This window comes from Schistocerca cancellata, chromosome 5 (genome assembly GCF_023864275.1).
Source record: "Schistocerca cancellata isolate TAMUIC-IGC-003103 chromosome 5, iqSchCanc2.1, whole genome shotgun sequence".
NCBI lineage: Eukaryota > Metazoa > Arthropoda > Insecta > Orthoptera > Acrididae > Schistocerca > Schistocerca cancellata.
The window spans coordinates 294,427,391-294,450,841 of record NC_064630.1 but is presented as its reverse complement, the minus strand read 5'-3'; the positions used below and the strand labels follow the sequence as shown (position 1 = coordinate 294,450,841).

At 41.0% G+C, this 23,451-nt stretch overlaps 1 protein-coding gene across 1 annotated transcript in view; it reads right to left on the bottom strand.

Annotated features, from left to right (window-relative positions):
- LOC126187859 (M-phase inducer phosphatase-like) overlaps nucleotides 1-13,553 on the bottom strand; it is a 352,923-nt gene extending 339,370 nt beyond the window's left edge. The window contains exons 1-2 of the mRNA XM_049929174.1: nucleotides 13,252-13,553; nucleotides 11,751-12,018 (exon numbers count right to left, since the gene is read on the bottom strand). Of these exons, the coding sequence (XP_049785131.1) occupies nucleotides 11,751-11,967 (217 nt within the window). The 5' untranslated portion in view covers nucleotides 11,968-12,018; nucleotides 13,252-13,553. The remainder of the gene's footprint in view (nucleotides 1-11,750; nucleotides 12,019-13,251) is intronic.
- Between the last annotated feature and the right edge of the window lie 9,898 nt (nucleotides 13,554-23,451).

Below are 23,451 nucleotides of genomic sequence, written 5' to 3'. Positions count from 1 at the left end.
TTAGTGGCTTCTACCATCATCATAATTCAGAAAGTGGAGCTGAGGTACCTGCTCTCTGTAATTCATCACCTTCAACCACAATGCCTAACAGTGATCAATGAAATAAAGTACCATTATCACAATCATGGAGGACTGATTGAGCTGAATGGTACTCATGTTCATGCATGACTGGAGTTAGTGCTTCAACGATGCACATTCAGTGTGCGTTTCTCAGAGTACACCAGTAGTTGCTACAAATCTGACAACCATTCTGACTAACTTACAAATTTGATATTTGGCTGTAAAATGGCTCATTCCATATCACTGAGATTTATAATGCAAATTATTCACGGAGCACAAAACTAAATACCTACCTGATGACTTACAACACTCTCATAACCCATATACCATACAATGAGAATCTAAAACCTGCGGTGGCCTCAGCATCAACTATCAGATAATTCTGCAAACAAAATTCTTTGTTTCTATCATGATGCTGTCCGCCATTTTTTTAACTACACGTAAGGATTATGCAACAAACATCAAATTGAAACAAAAAAAATGGTTCAAATGGCTCTGAGCACTATGGGACTTAACATCTGTGGTCATCAGTCCCCTAGAACTTAGAACTACTTAAACCTAACTAACCTAAGGACATCACACACACCCATGCCCGAGGCAGGATTCGAACCTGCGACCGTAGCAGTCGCACGGCTCCGGACTGAGCGCCTAGAACCACGAGACCATCGCGGCCGGCAAATTGAAACAAAGTTTACTACACTCTTTGCTATGCAAATGATTAGCATTTCAGTAGCCACATAGTGGGGAGGGAAAATGTCACCTATATTCAAAAAGAGCATTTAAACACTTATTGTATGGAATGATATCTTCTTGTAGCTCTTATAACAAGAATAAACATCTACCAGCACTAGTCCAGACAAATCACAAGGATTGTAGTGCACCGAGTCTGCAGTTTCTCATTACGTGATAGTGTTGCTCACGTTGTTCAGGATTGCAAGACTTATGCATATACGTAATGGTGGGTTCAGGAGAGCCATGCCATGCAAGATCTCAATGGCCCAATGCAAACAGTAACCCACACTGCTTAGACGTGGAGGATCATACAGCCATGCAACTCACCTTGGTTCATGATGTGGGGTTGGTTTAACCACACTGACAGTGCAACTATGTATGCAACGCCACAAACTGTCAGCTAAATGACCACTGTTCTGGCTTCCCTTGAGACAGTAGCAGAGATAAACAACACCAAAAGTAATGTGCCTATAGACAACATTGGACACTAACAAACTGCATCCATCACTTGGCGAGACAAAATGGAGTGCCACTGGTGTTTCTGGTTTGCACAGCCAATAATTCGAACAGCAGGCATTACATTTCTGACACCTTATGGTCGGCGACTGCATCCACTGTGTAACATTACCTTTTAACAAAATAATGTAAGAGAGAATGAATAAATGATTGTCATCCTAGCTAGCATATCCTACATCTACATCTACATCTATACTCCGCAAGCCACCCAACGGTGCGCGGCGGAGGGCACCTTATAATTTTACATTCGGGATCTCCTCAGGAGGTATAAGTAGGGGGAAGCAATATATTCGATATCTCATCCAGAAATGCACCCTCTTGAAACCTGGCGAGCAAGCTACACCGCGATGCAGAGTGCCTCTCTTGCAGAGTCTGCCACTTGAGTTTGTTAAACATCTCCGTAACGCTATCACGGTTACCAAATAACCCTGTGACGAAACGCGCCGCTCTTCTTTGGATCTTCTCTATCTCCTCCGTCAACCCGATCTGGTGCGGATCCCACACTGATGAGCAATACTCAAGTATAGGTCGAACGAGTGTTTTGTAAGCCACCTTCTTTGTTGATGGACTACATTTTCTAAGGACTCTCCCAATGAATCTCAACCTGGTACCCGCCTTACCAACAATTAATTTTATATGATCATTCCACTTCAAATCGTTCCGCACGCATACTCCCAGATATTTTACAGAAGTAACTGCTACCAGTGTTTGTTCCGCTATCATATAATCATACACTAAAGAATCCTTCTTTCTATGTATTCTCAATACATTACATTTGTCTATGTTAAGGGTCAGTTGCCACTCCCTGCACCAAGTGCCTATCCGCTGCAGATCTTCCTGCATTTCGCTACAATTTTCTAATGCTGCAACTTCTCTGTATACTACAGCATCATCCGCGAAAAGCCGCATGGAACTTCCGACACTATCTACTAGGTCATTTATATATATTGTGAAAAGCAATGGTCCCATAACACTCCCCTGTGACATGCCAGAGGTTACTTTAACGTCTGTAGATGTCTCTCCGTTGATAACAACATGCTGTGTTCTGTTCGCTAAAAACTCTTCAATCCAGCCACACAGCTGGTCTGATATTCCGTAGGCTCTTACTTTGTTTATCAGGCGACAGTGCGGAACTGTATCGAACGCCTTCCGGAAGTCAAGAAAAATAGCATCTACCTGGGAGCCTGTATCTAATATTTTCTGGGTCTCATGAACAAATAGAGCGAGTTGGGTCTCACACGATCGCTGTTTCCGGAATCCATGTTGATTCCTACATAGCAGATTCTGAGTTTCCAAAAACGACATGATACTCGAGCAAAAAACATGTTCTAAAATTCTACAACAGATCGACGTCAGAGATATAGGTCTATAGTTTTGCGCATCTGCTCGATGCCCCTTCTTGAAGACTGGGACTACCTGTGCTCTTTTCCAATCATTTGGAACCTTCCGTTCCTCTAGAGACTTGCGGTACACGGCTGTTAGAAGGGGGGCAAGTTCTTTCGCGTACTCTGTGTAGAATCGAATTGGTATCCCGTCAGGTCCAGTGAACTTTCCTCTGTTGAGTGATTCCAGTTGCTTTTCTATTCCTTGGACACTTATTTCGACGTCAACCATTTTTTCGTTTGTGCGAGGATTTAGAGAAGGAACTGCAGTGCGGTCTTCAGCTGTAAAACAGCTTTGGAAAAAGGTGTTTAGTATTTCAGCTTTACGCTTGTCATCCTCTGTTTCAATGCCATCATCATCCCGGAGTGTCTGGACATGATGTTTCGAGCCACTTACTGATTTAACGTAAGACCAGAACTTCCTAGGATTTTCTGTCAAGTCGGTACCTATTATTTTACTTTCGAATTCACTAAACGCTTCACGCATAGCCCTCCTTACGCTAACTTTGACATCGTTTAGCTTCTGTTTGTCTGAGAGGTTTTGGCTGCGTTTAAATTTGGAGTGAAGCTCTCTTTGCTTTCGCAGTAATTTCCTAACTTTGTTGTTGTACCACGGTGGGTTTTTCCCGTCCCTCACAGTTTTACTCGGCACATACCTGTCTAAAACGCATTTTACGATTGCCTTGAACTTTTTCCATAAACACTCAACATTGTCAGTGTCGGAACAGAAATTTTCGTTTTGATCTGTTAGGTAGCCTGAAATCTGCCTTCTATTACTCTTGCTAAACAGATAAACCTTCCTCCCTTTTTTTATATTCCTATTAACTTCCATATTCAGGGATGCTGCAACGGCCTTATGATCACTGATTCCCTGTTCTGCGCTTACAGAGTCGAAAAGTTCGGGTCTGTTTGTTATCAATAGGTCCAAGATGTTATCTCCACGAGTCGGTTCTCTGTTTAATTGCTCGAGGTAATTTTCGGATAGTGCACTCAGTATAATGTCACTTGATGCTCTGTCCCCACCACCTGTCCTAGACATCTGAGTGTCCCAGTCTATATCTGGTAAATTGAAATCTCCACCTAAGACTATAACATGCTGAGAAAATTTATGTGAAATGTATTCCAAATTTTCTCTCAGCTGTTCTGCCACTAATGCTGCTGAGTCGGGGGGTCGGTAAAAGGAGCCAATTATTAACCTAGCTCGGTTGTTGAGTGTAACCTCCACCCATAATAATTCACAGAAACTATCCACTTCTACTTCACTACAGGATAAACTACTACTAACAGCAACAAACACTCCACCACCGGTTGCATGCAATCTATCCATTCTAAACACCGTCTGTACATTTGTAAAAATTTCGGCAGAATTTATCTCTGGCTTCAGCCAGCTTTCTGTACCTGTAACGATTTCAGCTTCGGTGCTTTCTATCAGCGCTTGAAGTTCCGGTACTTTACCAACGCAGCTTCGACAGTTTACAATTACAATATCGATTGCTGCTTGGTCCCCGCATGTCCTGACTTTGCCCCGCACCCATTGAGGCTGTTGCCCTTTCTGTACTTGCCCGAGGCCACCTAACCTAAAAAACCGCCCAGCCCACGCCACACAACCCCTGCTTCCCGTGTAGCCGCTTGTTGCGTGTAGTGGACTCCTGACCTATCCAGCGGAACCCGAAACCCCACCACCCTATGGCGCAAGTCAAGGAATCTGCAGCCCACACGGTCGCAGAACCGTCTCAGCCTCTGATTCAGACCCTCCACTCGGCTCTGTACCAAAGGTCTGCAGTCAGTCCTGTCGACGATGCTGCAGATGGTGAGCTCTGCTTTCATCCCGCTAGCGAGACTGGCAGTCTTCACCAAATCAGATAGCCGCTGGAAGCCAGAGAGGATTTCCTCCGATCCATAGCGACACACATCATTGGTGCCGACATGAGCGACCACCTGCAGATGGGTGCACCCTGTACCCTTCATGGCATCTGGAAGGACCCTTTCCACATCTGGAATGACTCCCCCCGGTATGCACACGGAGTGCACTTTGGTTTTCTTCCCCTCCCTTGCTGCCATATCCCTAAGGGGCCCCATTACGCGCCTGACGTCGGAGCTCCCAACTACCAGTAAGCCCACCCTCTGCGACCGCCCGGATCTTGCAGACTGAGGGGCAACCTCTGGAACAGGACAAGCAGCCATGTCAGGCCGAAGATCAGTATCAGCCTGAGACAAAGCCTGAAACCGGTTCGTCAGACAAACTGGAGAGGCCTTCCGCTCAGCCCTCCGGAATGTCTTTCGCCCCCTGCCACACCTTGAGACGACCTCCCACTCTACCACAGGTGAGGGATCAGCCTCAATGCGGGCAGTATCCCGGGCAACCACAGTCGTAGTCCGATCGGGGGATGCGTGGGACGAGCTGGCTGTCCCCGACAAACCCCCATCCGGACCCCCACAGTGATGACCATTGGCAACAGCCTCAAGCTGTGTGACCGAAGCCAACACTGCCTGAAGCTGGGAACGAAGGGATGCCAACTCAGCCTGTATCCGAACACAGCAGTTGCAGTCCCTATCCATGCTAAAAACTGTTGTGCAAAGAACGTCTGAACTAATCTACAGAGAGCGCAAACAAATCGACACAAAATTTAAACTGTTATTAAAATACAAGATTGCCTAGTAAATGCAGTAATGCTGCCACTTGTGCCCTGCTGACACACTGCTCGGCGGCGGAAGGAGACTACGCGATTTTACACTATTCAGGTACTAAAACGCGATGCTACAACTCTCAAATACTATAATACGCCCGAAATTTATGAATTAAACAATGCAAGTACCAAAAACACGCAAAGAAATGCACCTGATCAGAGTGCATTCGGAGACTAACACACCACCACTTGCTAGCCACAGATTGATGGCTCTGGCATAAGAATTGAAACAGCTCGGACTGATGTACCTAGATCAGTCATCCAAGCTCTATTCAACTATGCCCAGCTGGATTAGAACACTGTTCCTAGAGATTGTAGCTGTGTGTACTTAAGTTCACACCCTGTATAAGCATATATTCTTCCTAGTAAACTGTCCAACAATAAATAGTCATTAGCTATCCTTCTTGGTGCTACAATTTTAATGGGCTGTAATACATGTAAGGTTGAAATTCATTGAGACTTTCATGGCCACTTGTTGACATACTGCATGTTGGCTTCTGTCTCTGGTTCTTCGGATAACATCTGACATTTTTTTCTGATGTTTCACTAGCACGAACGGCATTGTCGAAACATGACCCACCATTGCTGGTGGCAAAATGGAATCAACCTTGCAGCCAAAGGTAATAAGTACCTGTCGCGCCAACGTCAGAGCTTGTCCCAGATCGTTACCAGTGTGGTTTTCCCTTGTGACCGGCAATCATCATTCGTTGCAGTAACAACAAAAAATAAAGGCTCAAGCTAAATGGAAATTGGATTTCTGTGCTGTCGGAAATGACTGTTGCAGGTAGCAAGATGAGAACCACAATGGTAACGACCAAGGAAAAGTGCCGAGATGTGGTTGTCTGGAAATTTATTCTTTTCTAAAGAGGTATTTGCCATTTGGCACAATCAGTAATTACCATCCAAGGAATGTGGTACTCTAAAATACTTTTAATTGGACAATGTAGGATTTAGAAGATTTTGTTCTTCATTTAATTTAATGAGCTCAGGGCTATGATGGGGGTGTTTATCACTTTCGTGGTCCTTTTAAACTCCCCTGTCCCCTTGGTTTATAATATCCAAATTTCAGATGTAGTTTGTCACTACTGAATGTTGTATTTATTCAAAAACTATTTACGATGCAGCAGTTCATTTCTTTTCTAAACCCACTGTTTCTGGGGTATTCTTACCCACCACCTACATACAATGTTTCGTAAAATATCTTTGTTACCTGAATCTGGTTTCCTAAGAGTTGGATATAATTATGAGGAACAAATATTAAACAGGAGAAAAATCATTTTTCATAAACATGCTATCCTTTATTTGTGTATTTCTGTATTTATTGTTTTATAGATATTTGCAAACTTGGCTCAATCTTGAATTGACATATCTGTAAATGATATTACAGCCTAAGTAATTTAAGTGAATGACTTGACGAAATTTATAAATCAAAATTTCTCGGGAATCTTAAGTATCTTCCACATAAATCTTTATGAATGATTACAGCTAAAAAATCTGAAACAATCCATTTAATTAGAGATTAAAATGAAGTTAAACTCTATTAGGAAAAATGATAGCAATCAAATGAGACACATGGAGTAGTCATTACTTACCTTCAGCAATGAGAAATCCCGTGTTCAACCACTTGGAAGAAACAGACTGATTGGGGTGGGGGCAGAAAGTCACACACAATTCCAATTATGAAGGGCATATTTTACACGAAGAAGAAGTGGATTTCTGTCTAGTGTGATGGGAGTTGCACTTGCTGAAGAAAGTTACTGATAATCACTGATGTTAAAATGTTTGCATCGCGAAACACACAATTCTGTATTTTGTCACTGTTGGCACCAACAAGACTGAATACAGCAGTAACGTCAATAGAAAAAATGAACACAGAGCAGAGTACAGAACTGAGTCCCAACCACATATTATGAAAAGTTTAATGCTCTGGACTAAGTCTAAACAAACACTGTAACCACTGTCTTCAGCCAAAAGAAGCCTACAAACATTCATTCACACTGCTCAGTGGGTAGGCTTACAGACAGGTTGGCTGGTTTGGAGAGAAAGGGATCAAATTGCAGGGTCATCATCAGTTGCTACTACAGACAGGATTTCTTTCATTATTAAAAGCAATTTTGTCAGGAGCTGTTCATGACAGTATAGACTTTCTTCAGATGATGAAATGCAACCTTTTTATTAGTTTCGATTACTATCAAGTTACAAGCCTTTTCAAAATCAGCATCTTGTTTTATCTTTAACACAAACAAAAAAAATTGACTGAAGTTTACAATGGGCCGCCCACGTGCAGATGTTGGCCACACCTATGCATGTATGATTAATGAGCGAATGTGTTATTACTTTCGACAGTAAAAACTGATCACTTATCTTCACCCACCCACCTCCCTGGCCCCATGATTTAATTACAAAAACACAAATCATATAAAACATTGATTCACAGTTCAGCTGTTCTGCCATCTTAGCTTTCCTTGATAGTCCTTTGTACAGATTTACCAAAAAACTGCCACACTAGACAATGATTTTAAAACTTTGCACGCTCCAAAAATTTCAACATTCAATTCCTGCACGCATTATCCTATTCTGAAACGGTCATCTGCAAGGTATCCTGGAAACTATGCCTTTTACCACTAATGACAGATTACTTATTTCCATCATATTTACAACTGTAACATTAAGAATAGCTGTGCCTGAGACGACATTTGTCTTAGATAATAATTCGAATAACAAGTGAGTGAACCTATTATGATCCACTTGTCCATGTATGTTTGCTTACCCACATTACATGCACTCAGCTTCATCCCAATGTTAGTATCTATACCACAATTTCAATTGCTGACAACTCTCAATTGAGATGAGCAATTTAGGAATGTAAACAAACACATCAAAAACAATTTTGTGTCACCCCAGTTCCCAGAACTCGGAAAGATAGACATTTACTGTGGATATTGTATCACAGGCACAGTCCCTTTGACTGTTCAAAGCGGTCACTAAACCCACCCAAAGATGTAAACAACCGTGCATGAGCAGTGCCTATTAGACGGAGGGGGTCCGACAGCCAATCAGCTCCAGTCATTCCACCAGGAAGGAGGTACACGGCTAGTGTTGTCTGTAGTTCAACCATGTCTAGATGGTTAATACCACGATTCAATCGTGTTCGCAATTGTTACTTTGTGCCAGGAAGGGCTCTCAACAAGGGAAGTGTCCAAGTGCCTTGGAGTAAACCAAACGATGTTATTCGGACACGAAGGAGATACAGAGAGACAGGAACTGTTGATGACCTGCCTTGCTCAGGCTGCCTAAGGGCTACTACTGCAGTGGATGACCACTACCTATGGATTATGGCTTGGAGGAACTCTGACAGCAATGCCACCATGTTGAATAATGCTTTTCGTGCAGCCACAAGACGTCGTATTAGACTCAAACTGTATACAATAGGCTGCGTGATGTGCAACTTCACTCCTGACGTCCATGGCGAGGTCCATCTTTGCAACAACGACAGTATGCAGCATTTTACAGATGGGCACAACAACATACCAACTGGACCGCTCAGGATTGGCATCATGTTCTCTTCACCGATAAGTGTCACATACGCCTTCAACCAGACAATCGTCAGAGACATGTTTGGAGGCAACACGGTCAGGTTGAACACCTTAGACACACTGTCCAGCGAGTGCAGCATGGTGGAGGTCCTCTGATGTTTTGGGGTGGCATTATTTGGGGCCAACATACATCACAGGTGGTAACGGAAGATGACATTACGGCTGTACGATATGTGAGTCCTGTCCTCTGACCAATAGCGCAACCATATCAGCAGCATATTGGTGAGGCATTCGTATTACTGGACGACAATTCACGGCCCCATCGTGCACATTTGGGAATTACTTCCTCCAGGATAATGACATCGCTCGACTAGAGTGGCCAGCATATTCTCCAGACATGAACCTTATTGACCATGCCTGGGATGGACTGGAAAGGGCTCTTTATGGACAACATGACCTACCAACCACTCTGAGGGATCTACACTGAATCGCCATTGCGGAATGGGACAGTGTGGACCAACAGTGCCTTGATGAACTTGTGGGTAGTACGCCACGAAAAATACAGGCATGCATCAATGCAAGAGGACAAGCTACTGGGTATTAGGGGTACCGGTGTGTACAGCAATCTGAGCCACCACCTCTGAAGGTCTCGCTGTATGGTGGTAGAACATGCAATGTGTGGTTTTCATGAGCAATAAAACAGGTGGAAATGATGTTTATTTGATCTCTCTTCCAATTTTCTGTACAGGTTCCTGAACTCTGGGAACCCAGGTGACGCGAAACTTGTTTTGATGTGTGCACACTGTTAGCTCAACTGTAATCACCAATCAGTTTATTGCACCACTGCAGTTCCAAATTCCCATATAGATAGAAAAAGGTGGTAGCCAATCTAGGTGGTATTGCCGGGGGCTTTTGCTAGCAAGTAATATTTGGTATGGTTTTATTCTATAGTAACTGTGATGTTTTGCGTGTTGTATATTCATGGTGGGTTGGTTGTATTTTAATTGATGTAGTGAATAAGGTGCATTTAGGATTGTAAGTTGTTGGTTTTGGTCCCACTTTTCGGAGTTGAAGCTGTTGGTTTTTTGCTATATAGCTGCAATTGAGCTATATAAGTCGAAGGAAATGTTCGATTCCCCTTTTTGCGGTTGTAGATGTCCGTTTTTCGCATCAGTATCTGCAGCTGAGCTATATAGGTTAAGGGAAATGTCAGATTTCTGTGGTTTTGTTGGTGTAACAGAATTCTGTAATTTAAATTTTTTTTATATTATTTCTTTTGGAATGGTGCGGTGTTTTTAATTGTGTCCACGCCTTAGACCCCCAATTTTCTGCTGTTGTCTCGTTAGTTTCATTTTATTTTTGGGGTTATACGTTATTTTGTCATTTTTATATTTGTTCGCACATGTTGGCGTATGTATGGTTCAAATGGCTCTGAGCACTATGGGACTTAACATCTTAGGTCATTAGTCCCCTAGAACTTAGAACTACTTAAACCTAACTAACCTAAGGACATCACACACATCCATGCCCGAGGCAGGATTCGAACCTGCGACCGTAGCAGTCCCGCGGTTTTGGACTGCAGCGCCTAGAACCGCACGGCCACCGCGGCCAGCGGCGAATGTATGTAGTGACTCGATACAGTCATTTTGTATCTGCTGGAAGTGGCCGTTTTTGCCATATTGATGACCTCATGGGTCAAAGAAGATGGGCGGAATCTGAAACTTCTGTAATGCCTGACATCCAATTGTACAAATGTGTCTCCATAAAAAAACCAATGAATTTTATTACTTTACTGGTCTACAAGACATAAAAGCCATTCAAGTGACTAACGATATGTCTATTGCTCCTCACAAGAGTATAAATGATTCCCATCCCAGGCCCTCCATGGAGATATTTGTACTTTAGGATTCCATGAAATGATGACATTGATATCTTTTCTATGTAACAATGTTATTTTCCAACCAACTGCCAAAAACTCGCAGCAAAAGTGTATAAAATAAAACTGCAGAATTGTTAAAAGGGCAAATGTGTCTTACAGTAGGCAGCCCAAACAATGCCTGAGAGGGGTGAGACAAGCAATGGGGACGTAGTATTTTCATTTTTATTTCCAGCTCTAATGCTCAAGGGGAAAATTCTAGCGAAACATTAATGCAAACATCACCTCCAAATTAAAAGCATAAAAATGGAAAAGAAAATCCTATCTGTGTCGGTGTCTTTTTGGCCAATAGTTGGACGCACAGTACCAGTAATAATATACAACTGATACAGCTGTTACTGATGCCGTGTACACAAACAAAAGGAGAATTTGACAGAATTTGGAAGTATCAGAGCACTGAAGACTTTAGACAATTTAATATATTTACATCATTCAGATCGCTTCGAGTCAGAGTTAGGATTCTCAGGTAGTTGCAGCATGCAAATACTTTTAGAATGGCAGGAACTAGCTTGTCCTTTTATGAAAGCACGTACCATTGTGTCTAGAACAATCAGTGTTCAATAGAAAGTTCATTTATATTACACTTGGTGGAAGTCTAATTAACATCACACTAGCATTTATTCAGAAAATAATGGAAGAAAACTTGAACAAGCTTTTTGCCAGGCAAATAAGAGCCTTCAGCCCATACTACCTGGTAAGTCTTAGAAAACAGACTTAAATAGATCCCATTACTAACCCGGGCAAGTGAGCGCATGGTCTACTTCCAAACATTTTCCTCTTGCTCAGAATGTTGGGACGTAAGAAAGTTGACAAGTCACACTCATTGCTCTGTAGCGCACACAGGTGCAGAATCTGAGGCATCACACAAATAATCTAAAACATAGATAAATCAGTTACTCACATTTACAGGTAGTTTCATCAGCAGGTGTATTCTCGATATTGTGTATAGCAGATAATTTTCGACGTGGTGTTGAGCCAAGAGAGGCACCACTCATATTAGCTGTCAGTCCTGCCACGGGTGACATCTCACACTCGTCAACTTCCATTTGCAACTTCACTAGAGCAGGGGACTGTAACTCTGAATTGTTACCCCAAGTATCAGATTTCGGCTGAGACATTTTTCAGTGGACAAAATCACAGAGTTTCTGAAATGCGTTTCCACAAGTTCCCTAAAAATCAGAAAAAGATCTCTTACAATCTACTTCAGCCCATCACTAGCAACTCAAAGCATTCTACAGATGCAGCATTAAAAATAATATAAACATTATTACATTGTACACAACAAAACAGTGTTGAGATAGACCTATAGTATTTTCTCTCACTGCAGTAATTTTGATTCTCAGTCAAAATTTCACCTATGAGACAAATTCCCTGATAACTTAACTGTTCAAACTCTTAACTGTCCGACTGGAACCACACTCAACCTTCTAGTGCACTTTCACTTCAGCTAGTTATGCCTCACAGACTGGAAAGTTGGACCTGTCCTTATGCCTTAAAATCTAACATGATCGATCACATCTTTTTGAACTGAAACTTTCAAAAATAAAATTTTGAGGGAACGAATTACAACATTCAGACATGAGAAAAGAGTAGCCATAACCTATCATGTACTCAAGAACTGAAAATAAGAAAAGTTTAATATTGGTCACAAGTGGAATACTTCACTTTGAAACAGAAATCAATTTAAAGTACTCAAAATTATAGCAACTATTAATTAACTGATTTGGAATTAATCATGGAAGTAACATTTCTGTCAATTTTTCTATATCAATGAAGTAGTAGGCCATAATGGGATCTGTGCAACTGACAATCTACAAGTGTGTCAGCTTAGCTGTCAAAATACGGTAGTATCCACTGTGTAACCAAACTTGCCTGGCAGACATACAGCAATGTGTCAGTATCTATTACATGTTAATTCTTAAGAGAAGAAGCTTACAAACGCACTTCACTACAAGAGAGAGCCAAAAGTCTAAACATAACTACATTCTCTCATATGCAAAGACAGCAAGCAATAAAATTTCTCCTCAAAGAATCTACTTAAAATTTAATCTAAAATTATGTTAGTTTTCTGTGACTCTAGGAATTCACGTAGATCACTTCTACACAAATTGAAAATTTATGGGCTTTTCATACACTCCAGTGTATGTCACTTACAACCTAATCTACAAACAATGGGCCAGATCTCTACAGACAGCCCATTCTAGACATTACTAGTGATCACTTTAAAATAATCGAATTACGTGAACTTACTGATGGCCAGAAATTGTACGCACATCTGTAATCTTCACACAAACGCACTTTGACCAATTGACGTACGAACATCAAGATGCTGGTTTGAACTTCAGATATATATCTAGATTATCTGAGTAAACACCACATAATTTTATTGAAGTTCGTCTTACCGGCTAGTTATTTGCCCCAGTTGAAGGAAAGGAATTGTCCACAACATCCAATACTGTCTTCAGAGCTAATGTTCCTCCTTTCTACGTTCATTCACAGCAAAGGAATCCAATAATCGAAAGTGCCTTTGTTTTATGTTACAGAACATTCATGTTTCTTGTCTTTTATGGCGTTTCTTCAGCCATTGAATGCTTATTTTCCACCCATGTTCACAGTTTTACCAAGAAACCGCAATGTTGTTGATGATGTATACATCGGCACACTTGAATTGCGATTCAAATATCGCACCAAAGACTTTCGAACAAACAAGAAGATGTCACGAATAGGTATAAATGTCACTCCTACACATGCTAACAGGTGCGAGAAATTTATATTTTCAGATTCTGTCCAATGGTGTTGTATGAGAGATAATTGTATAGGATTATTCCATTCAGTTTGTCATTTTTCCCTCTGACGAAAGAGCATGTAATAAGGTACGAATAAAAATTATAGTCGTAGAAAGCAAGGTATGAGAATAGCGGTCGACTGTCTTCCAAGAACTGCATGTGCCCCATTCAAGATAGATAATTCCAAGGTGTTCTGAAACCAACATTCCGCTATCAGGTAGCATGTACAGCTACAAAAGAAAAATTTTTTTTTAGAAAAAGAGAAGGAAATATCGTAAATTGTAAAATCACTTGCATTTGATATGGCAATGGTTTCATTGTAATGTCCGTAGGTAAAAAAAAAAAAAGAACTTCAGAAATTTTACTTCTTCTGTGTAAGCATTATAATAGGAATAATAGATGACATGACGACAACGAATGAAATCTGGCAATGTTCATTCCTCCTGGAGCTATCACATTCGGGCAAATCCTTAGTGATGCCGTAATCAGAATCACGACTCGTCTAAAACGATGTAGTGAAGCTCCTCTGTCCAGTGTTGTTGACTGGTGCACACGTTTTACTCCTACGTCAAGGGAAGCCGCAAGCATGGTCGCCGTGCCGGCAGTCCGAAGTGCTCCAGACATCTTCGATCTGTTAGTATGGATACTTGTTTCGCTGCAATCAATCCCACACTGTGACTCCAGGTACTTGATGTGGTTGTAAGATCCTGTTCATACGAGTGAAAAATACTTCTATCTTACGGATGCTAGCCGCTCGGGGCTCCTGATATCTGCATGGCAGTTAGTAAGGCCTTTCTGAACCCATCAATTCCACATTCGCATGACAATCATGGAACACCGTGCAACAATATCTCAGAATGGTAAACGAAAATCTTGATAGGCCAGGATCCTACTACTGTCCATTTCCGCCACATCGTGGTAGATGTTTCTCTTTCTTACACGAGGCTGAAAGGCCCGTACATATGTTTGCAGAAATATCTGCGCACACAACATCTGTGCAAGTAAATCGTTGCGTGTGGACAGGAGAGTTGCGCGAACTGGAAGCTGGAGTTGGAAGTTTCAACGAAATTGCTCAAATCTGTGGGTTCAAATCACATCTGCGCAAGCAAGCTAGAGCACTTGGGCAGGAGATCGCCGCAAATCCAGCAGTGAAACATGTTTGAGTCAGTTGTTTCGTCAGTCTATCGTTTTTCGTCTGTGTGTGCATAGTTAATTTTAAAATGGCAGATACACGTTTGTGTCCTTGAGAGTCAATTGCTGAATATATCGGATTGTGGACGAGGCATTCATATCTGTAGAAAATTAAGAGCAGGGAATACAACGATAGATATAAGAATACAGCTCCTTATCATCCTTTAGAAGGGACACTGCATGCAGTTGACCCTATGGCAAACAGGGAAACAGTAGTACAAAAAAAAAAATCTTTGTGAACAGTTTACGGCAGAGAGCGAGGTAAAATAACGAAATCCATTAGATCTGGCGTCGGCTAGCATACTTTCACTCAGTGCTATCCTATAGCATAATCTTATCTGACAATGTAGCAGAAAAAGTATCCTCTACTTGTTCTAAAGAAAAGTTGAGGCAGGATATTGTGTTAAACTGATAATAGCAGATCTTGCAACAGTGCCTTCAAGGACATGGGGATTATTACTCATGTTTTTGTACTTCATAATATAATATATAGTTCTTAAGAAGGGTGAGTTAGAGGTGAACTGTAGAATCCAATGCCATAATACTAGAAATAAAACTTTTCGGATAGACTATGAATCACTGTCAAGAGTTCAGAATGAAGTTTTAATCTATATTCTCATACAAAAGTCTTTAACAGAATGCTGGTGGACTTCAGTAGGGAGCTAATTTCTGAGAATATACCATGTTTCAAACATGTCTGAAACTGTAAAAGTACTATCTGCAATGTGTTAGATTTGATGTACAGTATTTTACTTAACTTCCCAAAATCATCCTTCTGGGAAGCATAAATAGATTCATATCTGTTAGATATGATTTTACTCAAAGCTTGTTTCGAAACCGCAGCAGAATATTTTACATTATTATGTCTCCTTCCTGCCAGGAATCTTAACATCACTGTCATCTGCTCATGTGGAGAAACTACTTTCCTAATACAAGCGTTTCTCCATATTACAGGAGGATTTATGAGCGTCAAAATACAATTACAAATTTCCAGATCCTTCCCCAAATAATTAAGTCAGTTCTCAGGTTCTTCCTGCAAGTCGTGAAGTACATTTTAAGTGCGAAAATTGTCTTCTCTTAATAAGTCACTGTTTAGATCATTTTGATCAGTCTTTCTGTTTCTTGCTATTTTTGTGTGTTTATTTATTCTGCAAGTTGAGAACATAGACCATAATAGATTTCCTCCATTTCTGACTAACTGAAATAAACTTTGAGGCTACAAGAGTGTAATCACTTGCCACTGAAATTTCATTTCTACACTGACAGATGGCAGGCGAGCAGTACATTGGTACTTGTATCGTGTAAACTCACCACATTTGCAGCGATCTATTGCCTGCACAGACATTTCTGCATCGCTTGTTGAAAGGTGTTAATACGATCATCACACAAGCAACCAATCTTCAAATGTTATTTCTGATTGATTAGTCCATATGATAATTGTTCTATTTATACAGATTGTAGATGCCATTACTCTGGCCTACTTTGCGTTGTTGTACAGAGCTATAAGTGCAGATATCTTTATATGTGATACCTTAATATGTACACACATCAGTGTGTCAGTTGTTTTTTCTTTGCATCTAATAGTCTTCCCACAAACATATCAAATCGGTTACTACTTGATGTTTTCTGCATGATCGTAACTGAACCATAAGTGGAGAACCTCTGTCAGTATGAACTACCTGCTTTGCATCCACATGCCCACACTGCAACACCTGACATGCTGCCCAGGGAAAATGCGCCATACGGGTTGTCACATGCACTTTGAGTTAGTAACCTATCCAAAAACATACTGTTAACTATAATTATTAGTCTGAAAATGACTTAAATACTAAAATAATGTTGTTCAGTACAATGTCCTCAGCTACTAATTGGAATGTCTACACCTACACCGATTGCACCCTATATAAATCATTTGTATACCCAAGCTTGAAGTACACTTCATATCTGTATGAAACATAACATGGTCACAATGTAAGTTACAACGAAACAGTGCTTGAATTTGTTTTAATCTTTGACCATAATTTTTTATTACTATTTTCGATCAGTTATGATCATGTGCTCAGACTCAGATTATAAAATTATGTAAGAAACAAAACATTTTAGCCAAAGATGTGAGTGTTACAAATTTAAAACATTCTAAGCATTCCCTGATGTTAACTTGAAATAAATGGTAATCGAATGAAATATTCAGGTGCTTAAGGACTGACACTTTTTTTTAAATGTGGGACCTACATACAAGTTGCACTTAGTTTCAGCAGTACCTTGTTGGACTCTCTCCCTATAGCTGCCTCGCTGAAATAGCTCATAGATGGTTCCACAACTCAGTATACCACTGTGAAATACAAGGCAGAGGGTAGATACCATTGTACCACACATCAGGATTTCCTATCCTTCGTTTCACTAATAAGACTCTGGCAAAGTCACTGACTGAAGGTATCTGTGTACCTTACAATTAAGTTAATTTTGTATTTGTGGTGTAGGAATGATATGTGGGAAGATGTAGTATATTCCTACATTCCTCACATAATAGGGATGCTTTAAACTTCGTAAGTAGTCTTTCAAAGGATTTTGGAGGATATTTGATGTCCATCTTCAACCATCTATCAGTTCAGGTTATTCAGCATTTCTGCAACATCGTCATTGGTGACACAAACCTCTGTCCACATGTGCTGCCCTTCTTTGTACATGTACAATATTGCCTGTTAGGAGAGTTTGATAGGGGCCCAACACAATATTATAGGATGGGTTGCTCTTGTGAAGATAGAATATTTAGCTTGTAATAACTGTTTGTTAAATAGAAGTTACACTGTAAATACATGTATTAGCATGTGCCTTAAACATCTTATTTAGCGCTTCAAATTTACAAATTATTTGAAAAAACATGAAGAAATTGTAAAGGTGGGTTGCAGTCATATTCCTGTTTACGTTTTGATGAAGTGAACAGACAATATCGCTAAATTGCTTTTTCCTTTCTAGAATAATTAAGTAGAGCTTGTCTCTTTATTATTTAATTTATATATATTTTTTATAATTTGTTTATATAATTTATACATGTTTCTTTAGATAGAGTTGCTTATACACTATGTGGGGGGACAAGGAAGGAGCCTCCCAGAAGGTTGTACAAGTACAGTCGGGCGTTCCCTGGGCAACTGTAAATACCGGCAGATCCTTCTACACACTGAGCTATGTCTAAAACGACATGTATTCACAATCTAAAACGAAGAAAAGGCCCTTTTCAGAGCCATGTTTGACAGTCATATCTCTCAACATCGAGGGCATATCATCTGAAAAAGAAGAACTTATATCCAACACATGTAAACTTCATTCCTGCGACGTCCTGCGCCTCCAGGAGACACATAGAGGGCCATCACAACGCCGTCCAAATATTCCTGGGATGACCTTGGTGAAGGAGTGCCCTCACGACCAATATGGAAGTGCTCTGTTTATTCGGCCTGGAATCAAAGTATCCAACATTCAAGTTTACACCGTTAACAACACGGAAATCATTTCTGTTACTATCAGAAGCATTACGGTGTCATCAATATATAAACCGCCAGGGGAAAGGTTTGTTTTCAGCCAACATGTCTGTCACCCACAGCTAATAATGGGAGACTTTAACTGTCACAATAGAGTGTGGGGCTATCAAGACACAAATGAGGATGGAGAACTACGGAAAGCTGGGCAGAAGAACACGAGCTGAATCTCATCCATGATCAGAAACAGCCTGCGTCATTCAACAGTGCAAGATGGAAGAGAGGGTATAACCCAGACCTCATATTTGTTTCCAAAACCTTGTCCGGGTCATGCAACAAATTCGTTCTCAACCCTATCCCAAAGACCCAACACAGACCAATCATGCTAAAGTTTAGACCAGTAATACTGCCACAAAAAGTACCCTTTAAAAGAAGTTTTAACTTCAAAAGGGCCAGATGGAAAAAATTTGCGGACACCTTAGACATGGAAATCGTAAATTTACCATCAAACACTGAAAACTACGGAAAGTTAGTCCAAGCTGTTAAAAGATCAGCAAGACTCAGCATACCTAGAGGCTGCAGAACACTCTACATTCCTGGAGTTTCCAACGACATGAAACAAATATATAACGAATTCCTGGAGCAGTACAGCATGGACCCTTTCAGTGAAGAAACCATAAAACTTGGGGATCAGCTAATTGAAACTATAAGCAAAGACAGACAAGAGTCCTGGAAACATACGTTGGAGAGTCTTGACATGAAGCACAGTAGCAGAAGAGCTTGGAACCTCATAAAGCGATTGTCCAGCGACCCGGTAGCCCCCAAGGATCAGGTTTCCATAACAGCTAACCAAATCGCACATCAGCTCCTTTTGAATGGTAAACCAACCAGGAACAGTAAGACTGCCACCTCATATAAGAGGCCACAAGTGACTGAAATACCACCTGAGCCATACTTCACTTCAACAGAACTGGAAGCTGCTATCAGTTCCCTGAAACCCAGGAAGGCCACGGGTCCCGATGACATCATTAATGAATTTATGCAGAACCTAGGGCCCATAGCTAAGGAATGGCTTTTAGAACTCTATAATCTCTGCTGGTCAAACAAGACGATACCTAAGCTATGGTTGAAGGCCAAGGTAGTAGCTATCCCAAAGCCAGGTAAACCAAGAGATGATGCTAAGAACTATCGTCCAATATAGCTGCTGTGCTGCCCTTTCAAGCTATATGAACGTCTTATCTTGAATAAAATAGCACCACAACTAGAAAGGCAAATCATTCCACAACAAGCAGGATTCAGACCAGGTAAATCTTGCACTGGCCAGGTCCTCTGCCTAACACAATACATAGAGTACGGTTTTGAGAAGGGGAAAAAAACTGGCGTGGTGTTTGTCGACTTATCAGCAGCTTACGACACGATAAACCACAAAATCCTCCTGGGAAAAATTTTCAAAATGACGGGAAACTACCATCTTACTGAAGTTGTGAGATCACTGATCTCCAACAGAAGATACTATGTGGAATTTCAAGAACAAAGAAGTCGCTGGAGGAACCAGAAGAACAGGCTCCCACAAGGTAGTGTTTTGTCCCCCCTACTTTTTAATCTGTATACAAATGACCAACCAGTTGGACCGACAACAAGAAGCTTTATCTATACTGATGATGTAGCCATTGCATGCCAATCTAGATTAATCAAACAGATTGAGAGAAACCTAACAGATGCCTTAGAAGTACTAACTGAATATTATAATGGGAACCAGCTTCGACCTAATCCAGCAAAGACGCAGACTTGTTTATTTCATCTAAACAACAAGGAAGCAAACAGGGAATTACAATTGGAATGGAACTCAGTTAAACTTCAACACTGCCCAAACCCAGTTTATCTTGGAGTCACGTTAGATCGAACATTGTCTTACAAGAAACACGTAGAAAAAACTAGAGCGAAAGTCAACACACGGAACGGCACAATCCGTAAACTTACCAACTCACACTGGGGAGCAAACCCTGAAATTCTACGTGCATCATCCCTGGCATTGTGCTTTGCTCCAGCTGAATATGAATGCCCCGTCTGGAGAAGATCGACACATGCTCAGAAGCTAGACGCAGCACTGAATGCCTCATGTCGATTAATCACGGGATGCCTGAAGCCTACAAACCGTGATCTCCTTTATATGTGTTCTGGAATAGCCCCCCCACAGATCAGACGGCAAACGTTGGCGATGGTCGAACGAAGCAGGCAGTGCGAAGATAGAAGACATCCCCTGTACGCACATCAGCCAGCGGAGGCAAGACTTAAATCTAGGAAAGACTTCATAAAAGTTGAACGTCCACTAACCGAAAGTCAGTCTACAACTAGAGAATCAATGTGGAAACAGAAATTGGATAAAGGCAGTCTGAAAAGTTGGAACATTAAAGAAAAACTTCCTGCTGGATCACAATTGGAATGGAGAGTCTTGAAGAGCCTAAATAGACTTAGATGTCAAATGGGAAGATCACAGGATAACCTGATCAAGTGGGGATACGCCGAAGAAGAGGCCTGCCAATGTGGAGGAAAACAAACCATGACACACCTGCTGACCTGTCCATCTTTGCTGGCCCCATGCACTTTCCAAGACCTGTGGTTGGCCAACGACGTTGCAGTGAAGTGTGCCGAACACTGGAGAGAGATATGAGCCTTGCTTTAGACAATAATGACGACTTACAATATGTGAAGATCATGAATGTACATATGAATGAATAACTATCATTTACTTGTATTTGTAATCTAGTATATATAGCGTATTAATTAATTACAGATGCAGCTCAGACACAATTAAATAAATAAATAAATAAAATAAATACACTATGTGATCAAAAGTATCCGGACACCCCGAAAAACACACGATTTTCATATTAGGTGCATTGTGCTGCCACCTACTGCCAGGTACTGCATATCAGCGACCTCAGTAGTCATTAGACATCGTGAGAGAGCAGAATGGGATGCTCCGTGAACTCATGGACTTCGAATGTGATCAAGGTGGTTGAGTGTCACCTGTGTCATAAGTTCAGTATGCGAGATTTCCACACTCCTAAACATCCCTAGGTCTACCGTTTCCAATGTGATAGTGAAGTGGAAACGTGAAGGTACACGTACAGCACAAAAGTGTACATTCTGACCTCGCCTGTTGACCGACAGAGACTGCTGACAGTTGAAGATGGTCATGATGTGTAATAGGCAGACATCTATCCAGACCATCACACAGGAATTACAAACTGCATCAGGATCCACTGCAGGTACTATGACAGTTACGTGGTAGGTGAGAAAACTTGGATTTCATGGTCAAATGGCTGCTTGTAAGCCACACATCACGCTGGTAAATGCCAAACGACGCCTCGCTTGGTGTAAGGAGCGTAAACATTGGACGATTGAACAGTGCAAAAACGTTGTGGAGTGGCGAATCACGGTACACAATGTGACGATGCGATGGCAAGATGTGGGTATGGCGAATGCCTGGTGAACGTCATCTGCCAGCTTGTGTAGGGCCAACAGTAAAATTCGGAGGCAGTGGTGTTATGGTGTGGTTGTGTTTTTCATGGAGGGTGCTTGCACCCGTTGTTTTTTTGCGTGGCAATATCACAGCAAAGGCCTACATTGATGTTTCAAGCACCTTCTTGCTTCCCACTGTTGGAGAGCAGTTCAGGGATGGCGATTGCATCTTCCAACACGATCGAGCATCTGTTCATAATGCAAGGCCTGTGGCAGAGTAGTTACATGACAATAACATCTCTGTAATGGATTGACCTGCACAGAGTCCTGACCTGAATCCTATAGAACATGTTTGGGATGTTTTGCAACGCCGACTTCGTGCCACGTCTCACCGACAGACACCGATACCTCTCCTCAGGGCAGCACTCTGGGAAGAATGGGCTGCCATTCCCCAAGAAACCTTCAAGCACCTGAATGAATGTATGGCTGCGAGAGTGGAAGTTGTCATCAAGGCTAAGGGTGGGTCAAAACCATATTCAGTTCCAGCATTACCGATGGAGGGCGCCACGAACTTGTAAGTCATTTTCAGCCAGGTGTCTGGATACTTTTGATCGCACAGTGTAGCTCTAATTTTTGATGATGTATTTTCCTGTTTCTCAGTAATTTAACTAATATGTTCTCAGCGAATTATTATTTATCATAAGTCAGAACTGCCTGATTTGTTGTTTGTTCCATAGTATTGTGAAGGATGCTGCCCTTTTTACCATCAACTACAATGGTCCCAAAATTTTGGCCACTAGGTAAAGCTTAAAGATTGTTGACAAATTTTCTCCAGTACCCAACACCGGCAATGATGAAAAATTTTTAAAGATCGTTGACAATTTTATGCCAATATTCAAGATTTGGCATGGAGGAAAAGCTTTACAGATTAAATTTACATAATCATTTTGTGGTTGATGTTCTTTCCTTGGGCACATATGCTTCCTAGTACGTAAAAATGAGATGTAGAATCACAAAAATGCGAGATCTACAAAAAGTAGGTAAGTAAATTTACATACATAGTTTGCTCCATCACCTCAGTCAACATTTCATAAAGCCTAATCACAATCATAATACATTTCAATACTTTTTAAAAAAAATAGTGCTGTAACTTAAAAAATTGTGATCATAATACAAAATAGCCAATCTTTATTTACAAAACAACATAATATAACGACAACAGTGCTATAGAAAGAAGAAAGAAAACGATAATACTCATTTTCCCAAGGTTTGTACATCCTCTTTTCTTTCTTCCGCGTTTGCGATTTAAAAGTCGATGGTTTTGGAAATCAACCTTGTGCAAACACAATTAGTTTCTTTTTTTATATTTACCCAGACATGTTTAGTCACCAATTTGTCATCTTCTGTGGGTCAAATATTATTACTGTAAGGTACAACATCACATTTGTAATAATTTAACTGCTGCAGGACGAAGAAATAGAGTATTTGCAATTTGCTTCATTTTGTTTGGACACTCACCTTAAAATTAGATCGCTAATTGAACTGTACTATTACACATATTTTCGTCGATTTTTTTACAGCATATCATCTGCAAACTAGCCATGAAGCAAATTATTACCTCTTTGTGGAGAGCTGTTTCGAGTGAGAGGTTATGTACGTTTCTGTACTAACAATTTCCGCCCTGTTT